The sequence below is a fragment of the Muscardinus avellanarius genome (assembly GCF_963383645.1).
Source record: "Muscardinus avellanarius genome assembly, chromosome: 7".
Lineage (NCBI taxonomy): Eukaryota > Metazoa > Chordata > Mammalia > Rodentia > Gliridae > Muscardinus > Muscardinus avellanarius.
Window position 1 is genome coordinate 105,812,167 of NC_137793.1, and position 22,684 is coordinate 105,834,850.

Sequence of the window (22,684 nt, forward strand, 5' to 3'; positions counted from 1 at the left end):
CCTCTCATTTTTAACTTGGACTCTGAACCAAGCCTTGGATAACTTATTAAAATCAGAGTCTGAAAGGCAGAAGAGACTCCATGGTCACCTTGTCTAACTTGTGACTCCCTGCAGGAATCTTCGACACCCCTGAGAGGGCAACCAGACAGCCAGTCTTATACACCAACTCAGAACCTCCCAAGCATGTCTGATCATGTGAATCACCAAGGGCACTGGAAAAAGCACAGCTCACCAATTTTACAAAGATGCCTCAAATCAGAATCTCCAGAGAATGGAACCTGGGAATTTGAATTTTCAAAGAGCATACCTTGCAAATCTTATAATTAAACATGTTTCCTGTGTGTGCATGATGCAGTAGGTCTTGACAGTAACTGTGTAGCAGAGTCAGCCAGGAAGATTTTTTAAAATGTCAATGACAGGACTTTACCCCCTAGATATTCCAACTTAAATAGCCCAGGTGGTAGAATTATTTAAAGCTCCCTGTTGATATTAATGAATAGCTGGAGTTGAGGACCACTGCAATAGCTTCCCAACCTGATGGTGAGCTCTTTAAGGACAATAACTAGGAACCACACATACACCTCCTAAGACCCCTCACTGTACCTGCCACCATGTTGAACAGACACAGTCTGTAACTCTTAGGTGACTGATTCAACTAGTTTGCTCATCCTTCCAGTACTTGCAATCTCCCAGTTGTATTGAGAAGCTTATATATGTCCACTTAGCAAGGTCAGATTGGAGTGGAATGAACTGCTAAGACTTCTCACAGTTGAGTATACTCCTCCTCCCCAGCATATCCCCAGCCCTTCCTACCTCCAGGCTAATCAGCCCAAACAAGCCAGAATCCTCCCTCCAGATCTCTGCCCTTCCTCCTCCCTTGTCCCACCAGCTCTACTCACATTGTACAGCACGGTGGTCCACCCTTCCATGGTGATGCACTGGAAGACAGTCAGCACAGCAAAGAGGATATTGTCAAACTGGGTGATCCCATCATTGGGGCCGATCCAGTCCTTGCATTCATAACCGGCCGGGCAGCCTTGCACCCCACATGGGTGTGGGGGGTCAAATCCTTCTAGAATACCTGCAGACACATTTGGAAGGTTAGGGAGAAACCACGTGGTGCTTAGCATGAGCTGGGAATGATCCCAGTAAGCCACTAGCAAATAACTCTATTGTCATAGACATACCCTACTGGTCTCAGCCTCCCCGTCTCTGGTCTCTTTACACCTCAGATCACATACCATGTCTTCAACTTAAAATTTCTCGGTCTCTTCTGGAAATGGAGCCTCTCTGCAGGCCCCAAACTCCACCCTTGCCTGGAGAACCGAGGGAATTTCCAGGACTGAATCACATGGAAGACTCTTGGGCGAAGGCACACTCTTGCTGATTTCCTAACTTTAGATTCCAAGAGAATCCCTGAGTTCCTCCTAGGTTTCTTGGGAACCACTATAAACTATAGTCCCTTTAGTGGATGTTTTTTTTTTTTCCTGGCATAGCTTTTAGTGTTTTAATACAAAGTTAAAAAATATATTCTTTCATAAAAAACAGATTCTATTTGGGATTCTTCAACTTGTCCCCCATTTCCTTTCCTTCTAGGGTACACTCTAGGCAACTTGAAAAGACAAATAAGATACAAAGAGATGAGAATCTGAGGGATGTGTACCCCACCAATTTCTCAAGCACACCTGACAAGCCAAATTCAGTGTTATCTCAGTTCTTCCATACTATGAGTGGTCAAAATAGAGAATGAGAAATATGATAAGATGGAGCACTGAGGAAAAATGTATCCATAGATCCAGAGATACCCAAGTCTGACTCTGGTCTCCTGGGTCTCGGTGGTCTTTAGGTCATAGATACCACTGAATAAAAAATATTTATTCAGACTGATGGATTTTCTATTTTTTGTGTGTGTGGGTTTGGGGATGGAACCCAGGGGCATTTGACCTCTGAGCCCCTGCCCTATTTTTTATTATTTATTTTGAAGCAGAGTCTCACTAAGTTGCAGAGGGCCTCACTAAGTAGCTACTCACTAAGTAGTCTGTGAACCGCGATCCTCTAGTCTCAGCCTCCTGAATGCTAGGATTACAAGAGTGCGCCACCACGCCCGGCTTTTTTTTTTTTTTTATTAGCAACTAAACTCAGGGTCATTCTACCTTTGAGCTACACCTCCAACCTTTTTTTAAAAAAAATTCCCAAATGTGGTCTTGCTAAGTTGCTGTGGCTGGCCTCAAAACTGCAATCCTTCTGTCTCAGCCTCCCCAGTACCCAGATTATAGGAATGCACCACTCTTACTGGGTCAACCAGATAGCTTTGACATGCATTCTGATAGCCCTCTGCTACGGAATGGGGAAGCTGAGATAATTTATTTGAAATCTTGCAATTACAAACCTAAAAGGTTATTTGCTTGCCATATCAGTGCCAAGTGGGAACCTTTAGGAAGGCTATGCCTCAAAAGGCTGCTGAGTAGGAACTTTCCGAGTCTAATTCTAGAAATAGCATGCACATTTCCAACCAGGCTCTAAATGCCCTAAAATTACGGCCATGAACCCAAGGGAAGAGAAAGGGTAAAGGCAGAAGACAAAAAATAGCGACCCTACCTGAATTGTTCATGAAGCACGCCCGATGTAACTTCCCACTGTAGAACTCCAAGCCAATGATGGCAAACATCAGGATGGCAAAGAAGAGCAGAAGGCCGATCTGCAGAAGAGGCACCATGGCCTTCATGATGGACTTCAACACAATCTGCAGGCCTGGAGAGAGGAAAGCAAATGACATAGAGCCCCACTCAGCACCCCCTGACAGAGTGGGCTCTGTTCCCTCGGTCCTAGAAGGAAAGCAAGTCTCCAAGGAAAAAGAACCAATGAGCCTGAGTTGACAGAGGCCACATCCAAAGAGTCAACTAGACAAGTCAACTTCCATCACTGTCTCCCTCTTTTCCCTCCCTTGCATCTCAATATCCCCTGATCGGTGGCTGTGCCACAACCCTCCCTCCTATATCATCTATGTCATCATCTGCATTTCTATCATAGAATAAGTTTTCTAGAATGAGTCTCTGTCCTACAGGAAATTAGGACTAGCCCTTCTTGGCTATAACTCTAATAAAAGTAAGGACAGAGTCAGTCTTCCCTATTACTCAATCTCAGACCCAGCTTTCCCATCCACTGGGAGAGGAGTTCAACTGTCTGCCGCTGGGGCCACTGTATCTCTAGGCTAAGAAAGTGGTCACATATTTGAGTAATGATTTAAATAAAAAGATGTTTATTTGTGGCACATGGCTAGTAATTCCAGTACTTGAGAGGCTGGGACAGGAGGATTGCAGATTTGAGGCCCTCTTCAGCAACCTAGGGACTTCCTGTTTCAAGATTTTAGAAAGGGCTGGTGGTGTATCTCAGGGGTAGAATGCTCCTGAGTTGAATCCTCCCCCATACCACAAAAAAAAAAGATGTTTATAGAACTCTTTATAGTTAGGGAGGAAAACTGAAAAATTACCTATTTTTATATCATTCAGACATGTAAAAATGGCTAAATAAATCATGAAACATGTAATAATTTTTAAAGTCAGAAAAACAAAATGCTTATTTCAGCATATGAAACCACATACACATAATGATGCCAATTACATTAAAATGCATAGGAAAAATGAATGAAAAACTTTGCTAAAATGCTATTTCTGAGAGACAGAATGAAGAGTGATTTTCATTTTCTTTTTTGTTGTATTCTCTACTTTCCAAATTTTTCTACAATCTAAATCGTTAACCATTTAAATTGGAAACGGAAGCTAAGTTTCAAAGTAAAATGTTCTGCCTGACTGCCGCATCTCCAGTCTATTACCCCTGGAGGCTCTGCCTAGGAAGAATAGTTTCTCTCGAATTGTCTTACATGCTGGATTTGGTTGGAGACTCATCAGTAAAGTCACTAGTAGAGCAGAAAAAAAAAGGCAAGTGCTCACTCGGTATCCCTGACACGAGCTTCAAGGGCCTCAGGACACGCACGGCACGGAGTGTCCTCAGGTCCACGTGGGTGTTGAAGTGGGTTCCCGCAGTGGCCAGGATGCTGCAGATGGAGACAGAGAAGGGTCACAGTTACCACAGCCTCACCATCCCCTCCTGCTCCTCATGGAAGCAAGGCTGTAGCAGGCTCAGCCTGGCATGCACACAAAGCCTATGCCAGCTGTACGTGGGTGCACCTGAGCCTGGGTGAGTCAACACTGGTGTTGAGTTAAATTAAATTTAGCCATCTGGGGTTCACTTTGCAAAGAAGATAAACTTCTCATCAACCAGAATAATAGACCCCGCTCTTGACCAGAGCAAGGGTCCCCAGCATCTGTCCATTCCTGCCCCCAATCCTGGTACTTGACTCTTCTCCCTGATCCTTGACAAACCCCTTCCCTTCTTTCACACTTTATGGGCCCTTATATATCTTATTTTGAAGTTTCCTTAGATTTCCCTATCTGCTATATTCTTCAGGAAATTTTTCTGGACTAACTACAATAAAGGAGTAACTCACTATTTTCCACTTAGACATTTAGAGTTGTTAACTAAACAAATCAATTATACTGATGCTTATATTTGGAAATAGCTCTAGTGGTCCTCCTGGATTCTTGGTATCTTGATAATTGCTACAAAACACTCTTTGACCCAAACTATGTTTCTTTGCTTCCATTTTTCATCTTCCATAGCCATCTCTAGAAACACACTTGAAAACACAACAACAAAAATTCATAAAAATCCTATTAGATTTCACTTAGCATGATGTTCTCTAGTTCCATCCATTTTCCTGAAAATTACATAATTGTGTTGTTCTTTATGGCTGAGTAAAATTCCATTGTGTGTATAGACCACATTTTCATTACCCACTCATCTGTTGACAGACACTTAAGTTAGTTCCTTAATGTGCCTTTTGTGAATTGTGCTGCTATAAATATAGATATGCAATTTATCACTCTAGTATTCTGACTTTAATTCCTTTGGAAAGACACCAAGGAATGGTATAGCTGGGTCATATGGTGGTTCCATTACTAGTCTTTTGAAGAATCTCTCTACTGATATCCCTAGTGACTGTGCTAATTTACAATCCCACCAACAGCATATATGAGTTCCTGCAGGCGTGGTGGCACTCACTTATAATCCCAGCATTTGGGAGGCTGAGACAGGAGGATTGTGGTTTGCAGACAGGCTCAGCTACTTAGTGAGGGCCTTTGCAACTCAGTGAGAGCCTATTTCAAAATAAAGGTTAAAAATAGGGCTGGGCGTGGTGGTGCATGCTTGTAATCCCAGCATTTGGGAGGCTGAGACTGGAGGATCGCGGTTCGCAGACAGCCTCAGCTACTTAGTGAGGCCCTCTGCAACTCAGTGAGACCCGGTTTCAAAATAAAAAGAGTAAAAAGCAGGGCAGGGGGTGTAGCACAGAGATCAAATGCCCCTGGGTTCCATCCCCAGACCTGCCAAAAAAAAAAAAAAAAAAAAAATATATATATATATATATATATATATATATATATATATATATATATATATGGCTGGGGGTGTAGATCAGAGATAGAATCCCCTGGATTCCAACCCCAGTACCACAAAAATGTTCCTATTTTTCCACATCCTTTTCAGCATTATTGTTTGTATGTTTTATGATTGCTATTCTAAAAGTTAGTTGGAATCTCACGGAAGTTTTGACTTCCATTTCCCCAATTGCTAATGAATAAAGGTATCATTCTCAACCTTGCTAATGCGTATGAGGGAGGAATGGGTTCGGGGGGGGGGATTTGAATGGAGACACACCAAGTGTTACACGTATGTACGTCTAATCTCACTTCAAAGCTCACTATAATGCATAATTACCATGCACCAATAAGAGTATAAAAATAAAAATTAAAAATCCTATTAGGTTGTGCGTATCAACTACCTTGTGTTGAGGGGAAGTTTATCAATGTAATCCCAGAACAATTCAGGTACTTTGGGGAGACAAGGACACACACATATTTATAACACACACACACATTTATAAAAGACTCTTAGAAGATTAAGAGTCAGAAGAACTGGATTTAGGTCATGACTCAACTTGAGAACTTGGAGACTTAACACAAGTCACTCAAGATGGAGAAGTCTCACTTCTTGAAGTAGCATGACCTAACTGTGGCATGACCTACAGTGACGTGATGCTGAATATTAAGTGTTCTGTAAACTAGAATGTGTACAATAGACATTGCTTCTCACACAGAGATTACTAATATTACTTTAATTGAATATTAATTTAAAATTTGCTAGTTTGTCTTTGTTCAATGAGATGACCACTTTTTCTCTCTCATAACTTCTTCAGGACTATCTCAGCTATTCAGAACCACTGGGAAATTATCATTTAGAAGACTGGGCTTTCTACCACAGTCAAAGGGGATAGGGTCAAAATCATTTATTTCATTTCAATGTTTTGGGAGGAGCCTCTCTAAACTATTTCAATTATGAAAAATATATTTTAAATATATTTGATATTTGACATACTTTGGGTACTTAAAAGAGAACTGTATGAAAGGTTTATGCCTAGCAGCTCTAGGAGGCAGATGCAAGGTCAATAGGTACCAATATTACCAGGATAACATAATCATAAAAATGACTGAACAAGCAGTACCAGCCAACAACAGAGTGGGCTGCTTCATGTGGGAGTATACTTCCAGACATTAGCAGTATTCAAGCAGATGTGGGAGAGCAGTCATTAGGAAGTAAAGAGGTACCTACACTAGGTTGAAGGTTACTTAAATGACCAGTGATTCTTTCAGCTTTAAGATCTTATATATTCATATCACCTACCTCAAAAAATAAACGGAAAGAAATCCTACTCTCACAAAGAACTTCAGGATCAGGACAAACTGTCCACATCTTCTCCATCTCTCCTGATCCAAACTCCCACGTTATCACCTGAAGGGGAGGGACGCAGGGGCAGACTCTGCCAAGTGTCTCACGCTATCTCCCAAAGCCATAGAAATCAGGAAGGGGATGGCATAATTTCTAATAAGTAGAGAAAAAATGAAGAGGACACAGATCAAGGAGAAACAGAAAATAGAACTGAAGAATAGGACTGGAATAGAAAAAAGGGGAAGGGAAGGGGAGAAAGATGAAGAAAGAATTCAAAACTAGGTTTAGTCTTCAAGAGTAGGTTTAGTGAGAAAGAACAGCAGGAGAATGGGGACTCTGTTCTGCTTCCTCATCTCATACGGGCAAGGTGCAGAAAGACCAAATTAAAAGGCAAAGAAGCCCCGAATGTAGAGTGGATGAGAATAAGGTAGCGGGTAAGATGATTGGATGAACCATGAAAAGGCAAGATGCTAGTAAGAAGGGAAGTAAGGGGAAATAAAAATGGACAAAGAAGAAATCTCCGAAAGATGAAGAAGTCACACAAGAAAGAGACAAACATAAAACTAACTTGAAAGAGGAAAGCAAAAATATGGCCCAGAGGCCTCACAGCCAGCCATGAGATAGGCACATGCTTGTATCACCAAGTGCAGCCCTGCGCTAAACCTACCTGCTCCCCAAACTCTCCTGCCCCTAAGCACAACCTAACTGCAATCAGGACCTTGCAGCCTGTGGTCTCAGGCTCTCTTGACTCTTGGGATTTTCTTTTCTTGCTTCCAATGCAGGAGGCTGTCAACTGGGCCTTTAATAGATGCATTTCAGTCATTGGCTGCTCCCTAACTCCCATCTTCATAAAGAGTTCCAATTCAACTCCTCTGCCCACCTGTTAGAAGCAGGAACAATGGGATTCTTAGAGGAAAGATATAATTAAAGAAAAGGGGCCTACCCTTTGCTCCCAGAAAAATGCTGGCTCACCTCCACCACTGCTCTGACTACATCCTAGAAAATTTGTGGTCTCTCATCTGTGTCTTCCACGAGATTTGAAACACCTCAAGTGGAACTAACACTGTCTTTGTTCATTTCCCATTATTGGGACAAAGTACCTGAGAGAGTCAGCCTGTAAGGAGGGAAGGTTTACTTTGGCTCACCGTTTCACAAGTTTCAGCACATGGTTACTTGGCCACTTTGCTTCTAGGGCTGTGGCAAGGCGGTAAATTATGGCAGACATGCATGGCCACATAAGCTGTTCTCCTCATGGCAGTGAGAAAGCAAAAGGCAAAAGGCAGTGAGAAAGCAAAAAGAGAAAGAGAGAGGAGGGGCTAGGATATGAATATCATCTTCAGGGACCCACCCCCAATGACCTAACTTTCTTCCATTAGAGCCACCCTCCTGAAAGTTTCACCACATCCCATTGGTACCCTAGCTGATGACCAAACCTTCAACACGGAGGCCCTCGAAGGACATTTTTTATATAAGACATAATGCTACTGTGGTTATCTCTGTACCCCTCCCCCAATCTTAAACCAGTGTGAGGCAAGTAAGAGGTGCCCCAATACATGCTTGGTGGGTTAACTTGAACCTCACTGATAAAATTGATAAATCTGTTAAAGCAAAAATTAAAAGGAGAGAAATATCACAGGCATCCTAGAACTTACTAATGAGAAGGGTAGGGTGTCAAAGCTGGTGTGCTACACAGATAAGGTGCGATGTTTGAACATACAGAAATGTGCTGAGAATCTTACAGTCTAATGAGGACCTTCTAATTTGTTTCCAAGACTCCTGCTCCAAGCAGATCCCACAAAACAGGATCTGTGCAGTCCTTCCTATGCAGGTTAGAGAGAGTGAGTGAAGGGCAAAGTCTCACAAGTTAAAAGCTTATCTCCTGCCATTTAAATACTTAGGTAAAACCTAATTATTGAAGTGCATATAATGCAACAAAACTATACCAAGCCCAATTTATTAGGCTAGGGGAGAAATGAATGGTAGGAAATAACCCTTGACACTCAGCCTAGTGGTAGGTAGACATGTGAAAGAAATAATTACAACGTACCATGAAGCATCATAACAGAGGTAGAACAGGAAGAAGGGCAATGGTAAATATAGAGTGCTCACTACTTGCTAGCATCCTCAAATATTATTGTGTTAAATCCCCAGAACAATCCACTGCATAGAGGAGAAAACAAAGGCTTAGAAAAAAGTGAGCAGCAAGATTAGGAGTTCCTGTCAGTTGTCTTCTGCTGTCAAAGGTGATCCTTTTCCCATTCTGCCACTGTGCTGTGCTCTGTTTTTCAGCACTGGACAGTTCCTTAGTCCAGTATGCTGCTACAAATACCAAAGTCACAGTGTTTGGGCCCCAAATAGACAGATGAACTTGATTCCTTTCATCTCAAAGCTACAAGCTGCCAAGTGCCTAGGACTTGTCGCCCTCAGATCCAACAAAGCCTTACTTGTACCTCTCCCAGTTACTACTAACACCACTTAAATGGCAAGTGGTGGTCACTTCAACATGACATATACATGCATCAAGAGACATACACATCACAAACCTGAGTGAGACCACTGAGGATAACTCCAATTTTGAGTTAATAAAAGTCTGATCCCTGCACTGTCCCAAGAGGCATAGCCTGTGCTCTTCAGGAACAAAGGATATTTTCCATTTCTTTCTTCTCCATAAGTGCAGAAGGACACCACGGGCAATCTCAACCCAACCACCACCAGCATGGATAACGTGCATTGCACACATGAGTTCCATACCTGTTTCCTTGGCTGTCAAGGCTCAGCCCTATCTCAGGTATTCTTGCTTTTAGTAGTCAATAGGTAAGAGGAGTAGAGGTTGATATAATACTGATGATGTAGCACAAGCCCTACCAGTCACGGCCCAACAGCAATAGCTCAGCAGAACAGAAGATAGAAGTCATGCCCCGGGCAATGAGAACCAAAGCATCTCTCTCCAAGTCCACCATGCATTCCTTTTGACCTTTGTGTGTTTTGCTAGACTCCTGGTCAATCTATGTCTAACAGTCTCTTTTCACAGGCACGCTCTACCAGTTCAATTCCATGCCTGAAAATACCCTGAAGCAATGACATTATGTATAAGGTTGGCAGGTAAAAATACCAGGTACCCAGTTAAATTTGAATTTCAGACGAACAATAAATCATTTCCAGCACAATTTTTGTATCATGCATGGTATAGTCACTGTTTATCAGGAATTCAAGTTTAACTGTGTTATGTATTTTTGTTTGCTTAGGTGGTGCTATGGTGTAGGCCTTGAATGTCCCCCAAAGGCCCATGTGTTAAAGACTTGACTACCAGCCCATGGTACTACTGGAAAGTGGTAGAACCTTTAAGAGGTAGGGCCTAGTGGGATGTATTAGGTCACTGGCATTGAGCCTTTGAAGGGGACAGTGGAGCTCTCATTTCTTCTATTTTTCACTTCTCATCCACAGTGAGGTAAGTATCTTGCTCCACCATATGCGCCCACCATGAGGCACTGCCTTATCACAGGCCCAGAAGCAGCGGAGTCAACTGAACATGGACTGAAACTGCCAAAACTGAGAGCCAAAACAAACTTCCTCTTTATAAGTTGCTTATCTCAGGTATTTGTTATAGTAATAGAAAACTGATTAACACATGTAGTGACCAGAAATGACCAGGCAGAGCTCTCATCTTAGTTGTTGCTACTGGACTAAGCAAATTTGCAAGTTCTCATCTGAGAAGAGGCACGAGCTAAGGGTCTTTTAGCACTGGGCCCGGGATTGCCTTCTGAGTTCAGAAATTACCCATTTGCCTCTACTCATATAAATAGCAAGGGAGAAGTGAATTCGTTTTGGAAAGTCAAGCTATTCATTAACATGTATGAAAAAAGGTTGATTAATAGTAGCAGCCCACATAATGAGAAGACCAGGAGGAAGAAGGAAGGGACCTAATTCAAGTTGGAGTCCTATAAGAGTTGAGTTAGGATGCTGGCCTATTGAGTGGCTATGTTCACTCAAAAGCACTGCACAAGTGGCTGGTTCCTTCAACTCTCAACCACTGTCCCCCCAATGAGGCACTAACATGTTCTGTTCTTTCTTTAAAGCATCACTTAGATTCACCTCTTACACTCCAGACTCCCTTCTCTGCCTGGACCACCTCTCCCTTGCTGTCTCTTCTCTGCCTAAACAAGATGATTCAGGCCCCAGGGTCCAGATGACATTCTACTTCTGCCTTGGAAAAGGGCTACAGATCGAAGATGTGTTGAGTTAGGATTACGAGAGGGGTAAAGCATGTGCTCCCCAGTCATCGTGGCTAGTTTCAAACTCCAGTGCCATCACCTATAAAAGTGATTGGGTGTATGCCACTGCCACTCTGAGCTACAATTTTCTTGTCTATAAAATGTGGATAGTGTCTTCCTAAATAAGTTGGTTTAAAAAGTAAAAAGTAAAAAGCTTGTCAAATTCTCACATATTGCTTATTTTCCAAATAGTTTCCTGGTTATAAGCAACAGAAACAAATTCCAGCTCTCTTAAACTGTGGGCTACCCCTGTGCCCCCAAGGAAAAAAGTGTATAAAGGATGTCGAGGCATTAGGAGTTCATAAAATTTAAGGAATAATGGAAGATTAGTCTGGGAAAAGAGGAAAGCAGGAAATCTGGTGTGGTAAGGAAGCCATGTCTTCATCCAAGGAACCTGTGGTTCTATCAAAAAGAACCTGACGAGGTGGTTAGGGATCAGAAGATGAAGAGAATATGCTGGACTATTCAGGTGAACTCTAAATGCAATCAAAAGTGTCTCTAATGCCGGGCGTGGTGGCGCACGCTTGTAATCCCCGTGCTTGGGAGGTGGAGACAGGAGGATGGTGTTGGCTTAAGACACCCTATTTCCAAATTTTAAAAAAATGGGTCTGGGAGTGTAGCCCAGAGGTAGAAGGGCTTCCAGGAACCCCAGTACCACCAAAAAAAGTGTCTCTAAGAGGTAGGAAAAGGAATATTTGACTAGATAGAAGAACTCAACTCGAGGACTGAAGCAGGTTGCTACTGATGCTTCTAGCTTTAAAGATGGAAGAAAAGTCCAAGAGCCAAATAACAAGGAATGCGGGCCTAGAAACTGGAAGGTGAAGAGTTCTCTCCTGAAGTCACATGTCTCACTGAATCCAATTTGATGGCGTTGAAACGTTTCCACCAAAAACACATGCAAAACAAGATTCTCCTCAAAGGGAGATCAGGGACTATCAGGGAAATGGAATGAGAGCCAGAAACAAAAATAAAAAAAAAAACCAATGTCTACTATAGCCTGACAAATAGAAAGCACAAATACATAGGTGGTAGGTGGTACAGAGAAAGAATGTGTTGGCTTTTTCATCTATAAAATAAAGTGGACAGACAGAAGGACCCCTCAGACTTCTTCTGGCTCTGAGATCATGAGCAAAATCTGCTCACTGTCGCTACTACATCCCAACAGCGCACACTTGTCTCCACTTCCTCTCAACACCCACAGAGAGGCTCAGCACTTAACACCTGGTTCTGAGTGGTACTCACAATTGAAGGCTGATTGCTAATGAAGTCCTTATTGCCAGTTTCTTGATGGCAGGAATTGCCTGAACATTCCCATCTACTATGGCCCCTTCCCTGACAAGAGGCAAGAGTGGTACCCAAGAACCCAAGAAATGGCCCTGACTCAAGAATAAGTGGGTGATCACACATTCCCATTGGACAGACTCATCCAAATTCACATTCCTGAAGTCTGACTGCCCCGATGAGCTTGTACATTTGAGGATCCAAACCAAGGGCCTGTTAACCACATGTGAAAATCACTATAATCTATTGAAGAGAAACTGAATCACATATAGCATTTTTCTCTTCATTTCTTTTAAACAAATTATGGAAAGTGTGATTTTATTTGGGGATCAATTTCTAGAGATGTTTTTTCATTTTATTTGAAAAAAAATCCTGTGTATTAAACTGGACACACAGAGACAAGCCAAAAGAAAAGAAAATAGAAAACACCTTGACCAACATGTATTTGAGGCTTGGAAAAGAAAAGCAGGTGTCAGGCCAACCTGATTCCCAGTGTCTCTAAGTGGCTCCTCCTCCTTCCCACCTGCCATGCTGGGCCCTAAATGCCATGGCCTTAGCTCCATCCCAGAACCTATGACCTGCTCCACAATCACCAGAGACTTTCTCAGCATAGACACTGGTATTATATTAGAGGACAAGATAGAGATGATGGCTGTCCTCATGAAATTTGATGAAAGAAATAGACATTAGATAGATTACAGTTATAATAAGAGGAAGGCTGGGAAAGAAGGTTCAAAGATGAATCTTGAACAGGACAGAGGAGGGAAGGGGTAAAGAACAAGCCTCCGTTCAGTAAGGGGCATGAACAGATGGTCCAGGGGCACGGAGCAGAGAGGCAGGCTTGAGGAATGGAAGCTAGGCTGATGTGGCTAGAATCCAGCAAGCCAGGGGGGAGAGTGGAGAATGAAGAGCCTGGAGGACTGGAAAACATCAATAAGATCAAGTTCCAGCAGTGTCCAAAGAGCTTAACTTGGAGGCTTACGTGTGCTAATGGGACATGGGTTAACCACAATGTTACTCAAAACTTAAAATAATTTCCCTGATTGAACTATTGGTCTCTGTCCTCTTTGCAACTCCAGACCCAGTTGCTACAACCAAAGGTTGACCTTGATCTCTATACCTGTATTAATGCCAATGTGTAGCCCTGAGGCCCTCTAGGGGCTGATGTCTTTGATTATCTCCTTTACAGCAATATTCCCTGATAGCAGAGCTATCTTGTGTTCATGCATGCTACAGAGGTTGGCCCCTCTCTCGAGTCCCAGTGGGTGAGCCTAGATGAACCTAAGGAGATCATCCATTGTCCTGGGTAACAGCTGGTGTAGGAATAAGTAGGAAATGGAGCTCAGGCCTCTAAGTATAAGAGAAAAGACATTTCAGTGTTTCAACTGATCCATGTTCTAGAACAACACCAAAAACATTTACAGCAATGATTTTCAGCTCTTCTTGATCATAGCTTACGATGAGAAATGTTTACACTGCAAGCAAGACTCACACATAGATATATATGTGTTTCATAAAACAATACTTTTTGTATGGGTGATATACTCAAATCGTTCTCTTTAATTCTTCCTTTTTTATAGTTGATGTTGTTTGCAACTAACTAAGATGACTTAATGACTCTCTAATGGGGCCAACCCATAGTTTGGAAAAAAACCTCACGTCTAAAGAGACCAGAAAAATACACAATTCTCTCTAAGAAGACTGTTGTAAAGAGGCCAGGATGCACCAACATAAGTGGTTGCTTTCACAGCACTAGGCAACTTGCTTTATGGTGTTTTCCCAGAATGATGCAACTCTGCATTGAAAAGGTTGCTGCATTTTTCCCAGAACAGTGGACACTACATTCTAGGAGGAACCTATACCCTTTTTTGGTAACTGATGTGGAATGGGGAGTCTTAAAGACAGAAAATACACACACACACACACACACACACACACACACACACACACACACACACACATTATCAGAGAGAAGTTATCTGTTATCTGTTTCTCATTTGTTTTTGTTGGGTGGTGTGCTCAGTGGTATGTGTTACTTAATATCATACATATATGTGGTACATACCTAAAAGAGTTCCACTAATGCCAAAGAAAGGACTTAACTACTTAACTACAAAAAAACACCTGGGCATGGTGAGACACACCCAGGTATCGGGAGCAATGTGCTAGGGGAGGGGCAGGAACAAACCCCAAGGCCCCCGTATGATGCACAATGTCCTGGCAACCTGAGCACTATAACATATAAACCAGGACCAAACATCTGCAGCTTTGCCTGCCACAGAGCCTTGCCATTATGCTCACCGAGAGTGAAGTTATTGACTTAGCTGGTACTTGTCTGGCAATTCCTTACTTCTGGTCAACCCACCAATCCTCAGTTCTCACAGGATAAGGTCAACCTGAAGACATGGACCAGACTTTTCTCAAGTTACCTGAACCTGGACCACCCCTACCTAAAACACACACACACACACACACAACTGTTCTCCATGGTAAATGGACTGCCCAACCTGCCCTCCAGGTTGTACTAATCCTTACCTTTTCTCTCTCTCTCTCTCTCTCTCTCTCTCTCTCTCTCTCTCTCTCTCTCTCTCTCTCCCTATCTCTATCTCTATCTCTATCTCTCTGCCATAAAATGTCATAAATTGAGTGAAGTGTTATAATTGTGTGAATAAAAATGTGTCTTAGTCACGATTGCAATAAATGTTCTTAAAATGACTGAGACCATATTTCTGTTGTTTCCATGAGCTCTCTCTGTTCAGAATAATGTGTATGAGTTAATTTATGGACAAATGGGAGCAAAAACTTTCTTCTTCTGTTCCTTTGTTCTACCAACAATGAATGATAACCAAGAGGCCCTAATATTTCTTAGGATGGGAAGGCAGGTAGGGTCAATTTGCCCTTTCAAGTAAGGAAGATCTGTGTTATTTCCAGGAGGGAACAAGTGGCTCTGTCTTTATCAAAACTAAGACACCATTTCTGGATTTTAAAGTAGTGTTCCCAATTAAGTTTTGAAGAAATCTCAGTGAGTAGTCCCAAAATATGCTTTCTTTTTTATATGTGTGTGGTTCTAGGGACTTTACCCAGGAGCATTCTATCTCCAAACTATACCTCCAGCCTAATTTTTTTATTATTTATTTTGAAATAGGGTGTCACTAAGTTGCAGAGGGCTTCACCATGTAGCAGAGGCTGGTCACAAATCCAGATCCTCCAGTCTCAGCCTCACAAGTACTGGGATTATAATTATGTGCCACCACACCCAGCTCCAAAATATACTTTCTGAAGAGAAAAAAACCATGACCTAAAAATTCTCCTTTTTTTTCCCTGCCAAAATAAAGGTCAACAATTAAACTATATCATACTAAGGAAAATGGGTTATCCTAGCATTTGGGGACAGATGACTCTCGATTGTGGTGAGCTGTCCTCTGCATGGTAGGCTATTCAGCAGCATTGCTGGCCTCTATCCACTAGATCCCAATAGCAACCCCTCTTGCCACCTCTCCACATCCAGTTGTGACAAATATCTCCTTATATTGTAAAATGTTCTCTAGGGGACAAAAATCACCCCTAATCGATTCTTCAACCACTCCAGCTCCTTCAAACTGAGAAATGATGGGTTCTTCAAACTGAGCAATGCTTAATGGCCAACTAAAGACAATGGCATGTATTTTGCAATCAGGCTCTTTCTATACTGGAGAAAATCCACACAGTCCCTTCAGGCAGTTTTCTGCCCAAGTGGTTGCCATGATGACCCCAGCTCAAATCTTAGCCTGAGGGACAGCCAGCATTGGTAAGAGTGCCCCATTGCCTCTTCAAACACCTCTCAGGATGTATTAAGCTGGAACAACATGTCTCCAAAGAAAGCCTTAGTCCACAGAAGAGTTTCTTCCCCAAATGATGCCAGATGAAGAATCAGAATTGCACAAAGAAGGGTTTTATTTGCTTTAATTCAAAATAACATAAACAGGGGTAAATTTCCTACCAATGGTCTTGAGTCCTTTCTCTTTTTTGAGAAAATCCCTGATTACTGTTTCAGACCCAGCAAGGAGAAATGCCAAGAGATGGAGAGACATTCCATAATTGTCTCTCAGTTCCAAGTGATGATAGCAAAGAAATCTACCTTACTGTTGTTGCATGGGTTATATGGTCCTGTCCCATACACATAACACTGTCCCCATTTCTTCAGCTTAAGAATCAAGGCTTAGAGAGAGAAATTGGCTGCCCCAAGGTCACTGAGATAGCAAATGGTCAAACTGAGACTCAAACCCAGAAATCCAGATTCCAAATTTGGAGTGTTTTGGGTAGCTTCAGAAGATAATGGCTGATCACCCTCCCCAAGGCACATCTACTTGACAAGTGCGCTCTCCGGGACAGCCACAGAGCTGCCTCTCTGCAAAGCCTTACAATGTCCTATGATTGCAGCATCGTATGAATGTTACCAAAACTGCGCTTCAGAGAGTTGGCAAAGAAGGAGAATTGCTGGAGAGGGAAATCCCACATTATAAGAACTCGCCAACATAAATACATGTTCTTTGGGTTGTTTTTCTAGTAGTGGTGAGGGATTTCTGTTGATCTTCCACCCACCTACTTTCTCTCCCCAGGTCCCCCAGGACAAGGAACAAGCAGTTGTGAGATGGCTGGCTAGGCAGAGAGCAAGACACCGCTGGGGCGCAGAGCCCAACTAACTGTCCACATGGGGCCCAGCCCCCAATGCCGGCCTTGCTAAAAGAAGACAGTAATGAACTCCAGTGCTGGGCTCCAGAGACTAGCGATGCAACCCAGCCCCACCCGTGCACAGTAGCCGCTGACCGCTGGTACTGCCAGTAGTTTCTCTTCTACCAGCAACACTCCATCCCTTTATGTCTTCCCCCAAATGGCAAGGTTCTTATGTGACACTGCTGGCCACAGTTAAAAGGCCACTTTAGCTGGTGGCTTAATTCCTAAGATACTGAAATGATGTTCCTCAGCTTCCTAGAGGCTGAAAATTGTAGTCATTCAGGATCCTTGACTGAGTCTTCCCAAAGCAGCAAAAACTCATGAGGGCCAGGCATGGTGGCGCATGCTTTTAATTCCCACGCTTGGGAGGCAGAGACAGAAGGATCGCACAGGTTCGAAGCCAGCCTCAACTACTTAGTGAGGCTCTTAGCAACTTAGTAGGTCTGAAGTATAGCCCGGAGGTAGAAAGCCCCTGGGTTCCATCCTCAGTACCACACACATATACACACACACAAAATAAAAACCTCATTGAGGGTGGCTTACCATTCAATGGGAAAGAGATCAAAGGAAATCTTCAAAGAGACAAAAAAATAAATCCCAAATAATAAAATTCTATCTTCTCAGTGTTGTGGGGCAGGCTGCCCTTCTTGTCCCCCCCCTCGAAATATTCATCTTAAAAAATGTGTTTGTGGCCGGGCGTGGTGGTGCACGCTTGTAATCCCCGAGTTTGGGAGGCAGAGACAGGAGGATCGCGCAGGTTCGAAGCCAGCCGCGCCCGCTGGCTTAGGAAACCCTGTTTCCAAATAAAAATGTAAAAATAGGTCTGGGAGTGTAGCCCGGAGGTAGAAGGGCTTCCAGGAACCCCAGTACCACCAAAAAAAAGGAATGTGTTTGTGGATGTGATAATGTACAACTATAATCCCCGTACTTGAAAAGCTGAGACAGAAGGATCGCAGGTTCAGGGGTTACAGCCTCAGAAACTTAGCCAGACCCTCAGAAAATTAGATCCTGTTTCAAAATAAAAAAAAAATAAAACAGGGCTGGGAGTGTATCTCAGAGGTAAGAATGCCTGTCTTCAATCCCCAGTGCTCCCCACACACACATACAGAAAAGGTGTTTGAGTTAATAAAACCTCTTCAAATCAATGATTCCTTCAGACAAATCACAGAGCTATAAATTTCAGAGAAATATATTTGTCCATTGTTCTATTTTCCTAGTTCTGCCTTCAGTGCCTGAGAGATTGATTTGTGTGACAGGCATATGCCATCTTTCTTCTAGCATGACAAATATTTTTAAAAACACCTAGATAACTTCCCATAGTTGCACAGAAGAGAAACCTACAATTACAGGTGTGATGAGGAGGCAGCTACAGCGTGGTTATAAACTATCAGCCATCTGTGGAGCCCCCAAATGAACTAGAGCTATTTGTCAGAGGAAACAAAATGCTTTTTACATTTTAGTCATTAAACCAAAATCCATTCTAGTACTTCTGAGTCATAGCACATCCCATACCACCTATTTAAAATATAATAAAAATGCATGCAATTTTAATAATTAAAAGAATTGTGGCTATAGACAGGAACTGTTTGTTACCCAAATCTATTTGATAGTGATATGTAGACAAAGATGTGGCTTTAATTGTACTTCCACTGTGAATAAATAAAATAGTGAGTGACTGACAGAATCAAGAGGTTTCTCCCACCACAGGGAAATGAGTGGGGTGGACATTTTTCAGAGAGAGAACTTTAAAGGATCACCTCTTTCTTTCTCTTTAAAAGGCATAAAATGCTGTGTTTATTAATAATGGAGTCTAGACAAAGAGATTGCTAGCCCTCATAGAAGAGCCAGCACCAAGTGTCCGAGTTTAACTTATTAGCAAAAAATATTTCGTTTCAACTCTGAAGTTATTTTTACCTTACCAGCTATGTAAATTAGTTCATGGCCTATGAGCATGAAAGAAACCAGGCTGAGACCAAGTTAATATTTTATGAAAATACTGCAAATGGCCAACCCTGGCACCAAGCTGGAAAAATCTGTAACTGACCCTGTTTAGATAAAACATTTATGTCATGGCAAATTTTTGTCTCAACCTAACACCAAAAAAAAAAAAAAGACAAGGTGTAGACAATTTGCAAAAGAAAAAACCACAGTTTTGATTATCATTTTTTAAAAGTATAAAAATCAAAGAAATTCAAATTTAAACAACCCAGTAGCCTCTTCAGCCTATCAAATTGCCACCCCTGAAAAGAGTCAATTAGTGTAACCACTTTGTAAACCATTGGACAATGAATATATAGAAATATTGCTGATGTTCACTCCCTTTGATTCAATAATTTTAAAAAAAAATTTAAGTACACATTTAAAAATGTTGACAAAATTTTCATGCAATGTTTTATATCTGATGTTTATATACAAATTGTTACATATAAATATCTACAATATAGATATTTAAGTATTTTCTATAATAGTGAAAAATATAAAAAATTGAACAGGCAGTGTGGTGTACACCTATAATTTCAGTACTTGGGCCAACACAGGAGGATCTCAGGTTTGAGGCCAGCCTCATCAACTCTGTGAGACTCTGTTTTGAAATAAAAAATAAAATACAGCCCAGGCACTGTGGCACATGCTTTTAATCCCAGTACTTGGGAGGCTGAGACAGGAGGATCACAGGTCCGTGGTCAGCTTCAGCTACTTAGTGAGGCCCTCTGCAATTAAGTGATACCCTGTTTCAAAAATAAAGAATAAAAAATAGGGGTGGGAGTATAGCTCAGAGGTAAATGCCCCTGAGTTCAATCCCCAGTACCGCAAAATAAATAAAATTTAAAAATAAAATAAAATACATCTGGAGGTGTAGCTTGGAGGTAGAATGTCCCTGAGTATAATCCTCAGTAACACACACACACACACACACACACACACACACACACACACACAGATGCAACATTATAAGAGTAAGTTAGACACATCATAGTTATTGCTGTACACTTTCTGGAAGGCTAAACACAAAAACAAACAAAACAATAGAAAGCCTGACAATAGCAAATGCTCGCAAGAAGGTGGAACAGCTGGAATTTCCATACAGTGCTGCTTGAAGTGCAAAATAGTAGAGCTATTTCTGAAACGGTGTGGAAGCTCTCTTTAGAGTTATACATGCACTTACCATTTCACCCAGCAATGAATAGTTATTTATCACAGCTGTAATTATAATTGCCCCAAACTAAAAACAACCCAAGTGTCCCTCAACTGGTGGATATTCAAATGGTGACACAGCCATAAACTGAACGCCAGGCAGCAAGAAAATAAAAATGAACTCCTGATCCATGCAACAGTGTGGAGAAATCTTCAAAGCACTGTGCTAAGCGCAAAAGCCAATAGCAAAAGGCTCCACGCTATCGGATTCCATTTGTGTGACGTTCTGGAAAAGGCAAAACTATGAGGACAAACAGATCAGTAGCTGCTAGAAGTGAAGATGGGAGGATTGACCACAAAAGGGTCCGAGGAAACTTTTGAGATCAGGGAGATACTTTACACCTTAGTTATGTTAGTAGGTATTCAACTATACGCATCCATTAAAATTCATCAGAGGAATAGTAAAGTAAGATATACTGAACACAAGGGAATATTATGTAGCCTTTAAAATGGTATTTATACAGGTATTTTTGCGTGTGGTATGGGGGATATATCCCAAGGGCATTGTACCTCCAAGCTACACCCTAGCCATATTTTTTAGTCTTTTAATTTTGAAACAGGGTCCCAATGAGTTACAAAGGGCCTCGCTAAATAGCTGAGGCTGTCTGCGAACCGCAATCCTCCGGTCTCAGCCTCCCAAATGCTGGGATTACAAGCGTGCACCACTACGTCCAGTGTACAGAATGTTTAATAACATGAGAAAAGGTATTACAGAGTCTTGAAAAAAGCATAATTTTAAGGAAAAACATTTATTCTACAATATAAACACCACAGTGTGAAATACATGGACACGTCTTTTTGCCATGCTTTAATGAGTAAAAAAGAAAAAAAGATAATACAACAAAATTGTAACAATGATTATCTTTGGGTGGAGGGATTGCAGGTTATGTATCCAGTACCCCCTTCTTATCCACAATTTTATTTTCCATTGTTCCAGTTGCCTACTATCCAAAAATGTTAAATGAAAAATTTTAGAAATAATTTATAAATTTTAAATCACACACCATCCTGAACAGCATGATAAAATCTTGAGCTATCCCATTCTGTTCCAGTCAAGACAGGAGTCATTTCTTTGTCCAGCATATCCACCCTGTATATGATACCCACCTGTTATTGACCTAGTAGTTATCTCAGTTCTCATATTAACTATTATAGTATTGTAGTTCTTATGTTCACATAACTCTTATTTTATCTAATAACAACCTAAAGTATAAGAGTAATGAACCTGGGAATTCAGATATGCTGATCAAAATCCATAAAATGCTTCCTTAGTGAAAAGATGAAAGTCTACTAAAGATACTTCAAGAAATAAAGACCACTTAACTTTTATTACAGTAAATTGTTATAACTGTTCTATTTTATGTTCATTATTGCTGTTCATCTTTTACTGTGCCTAATTTACAAGTTAACTTTTATCAGAGGTTTTTGTATATATTAGAAACAACACAACATATATAGGGCTTGGTGTTCTCTGTGGCTTCAGGCTTCCACCAACAATCTGGGATTATGTTTTACCTATACTTTTCAGATTTTTTTTCAATGAGTATATATTCTTCTGTCACCAGGAAAAAAAAACATTTAAGAGGCAAGATTGCTTTCAATCTCTCTAGCCTTCTGGGGTAGGTGACATGGAGATCAATTCAAGTGCTCTCCCCAGTGGCCTCTCTCTCTGGTCCTTGCAAGAGGGCCGTCACACTGGAGGAGGACTTCATAGCCATACCAAGAGCTGCTATATACATTCTGGTTTCTGTATTTCAATGATGACTAAAATTCAACAGGTAGACAGAAAGAGAGTCTCCAGTAACTGCTGGGTCCTTGCTTAAAACAATCCAAACCCACCAATGGGGACCGAGGTCTCCTAAAAGAGGAAGGTAGCATCTTTCCTCGTGTTGCCTAGGAACCCTTCCCTCACCTGATGCTCTGGATGCTGCAGCTTCCACAGCTCTCTGTTGACTCCCCATCTCTTGGTCCCTAGGCTCTGTACTCTATATGCTGACACCACTTTTCCTGGTGTCCCCCCACCATCCCCCTCCTCATCTCACCGCATCAAACACAACCTCACTGAACATATATGTATAATTACCTTCAGGCTCTGTGCACAGGTATCCATAATCATAACTGAGTTTCACCTGTGAACCTGGGTCCCTTTCACAAGATATCTCATGAAGCATATTCAAATATTCCAAAATCCAATGTCTAAAACACTTCTGGTCCCAAGCAATTCAGATAAGGGACATTCGGCCTGTACTTTATAATTCTGTAGTGTTTGGTACACTCTCTTTGAAAATCCTTTCATTCTGAGTTGCCCTTTTCTTCTCTCCACTCCCCTTTAAAAGCAACTTTCCCTAAGGACTCATAGATGCCCCTCCCAATATTCACATTCA

The 22,684-nt window shown here is 41.7% G+C and overlaps 1 protein-coding gene across 1 annotated transcript in view; it reads right to left on the reverse strand.

The window, feature by feature from the left end:
• The window catches only part of CACNA1E (calcium voltage-gated channel subunit alpha1 E), a gene marked incomplete at both ends in the record, with an annotated part of 387,788 nt that overhangs the window by 219,759 nt on the left and 145,345 nt on the right, over positions 1-22,684 (reverse strand). The window contains 3 exons of the mRNA XM_080698762.1: positions 900-1,081; positions 2,599-2,751; positions 3,951-4,054. Of these exons, the coding sequence (XP_080554888.1) occupies positions 900-1,081; positions 2,599-2,751; positions 3,951-4,054 (439 nt within the window). The remainder of the gene's footprint in view (positions 1-899; positions 1,082-2,598; positions 2,752-3,950; positions 4,055-22,684) is intronic.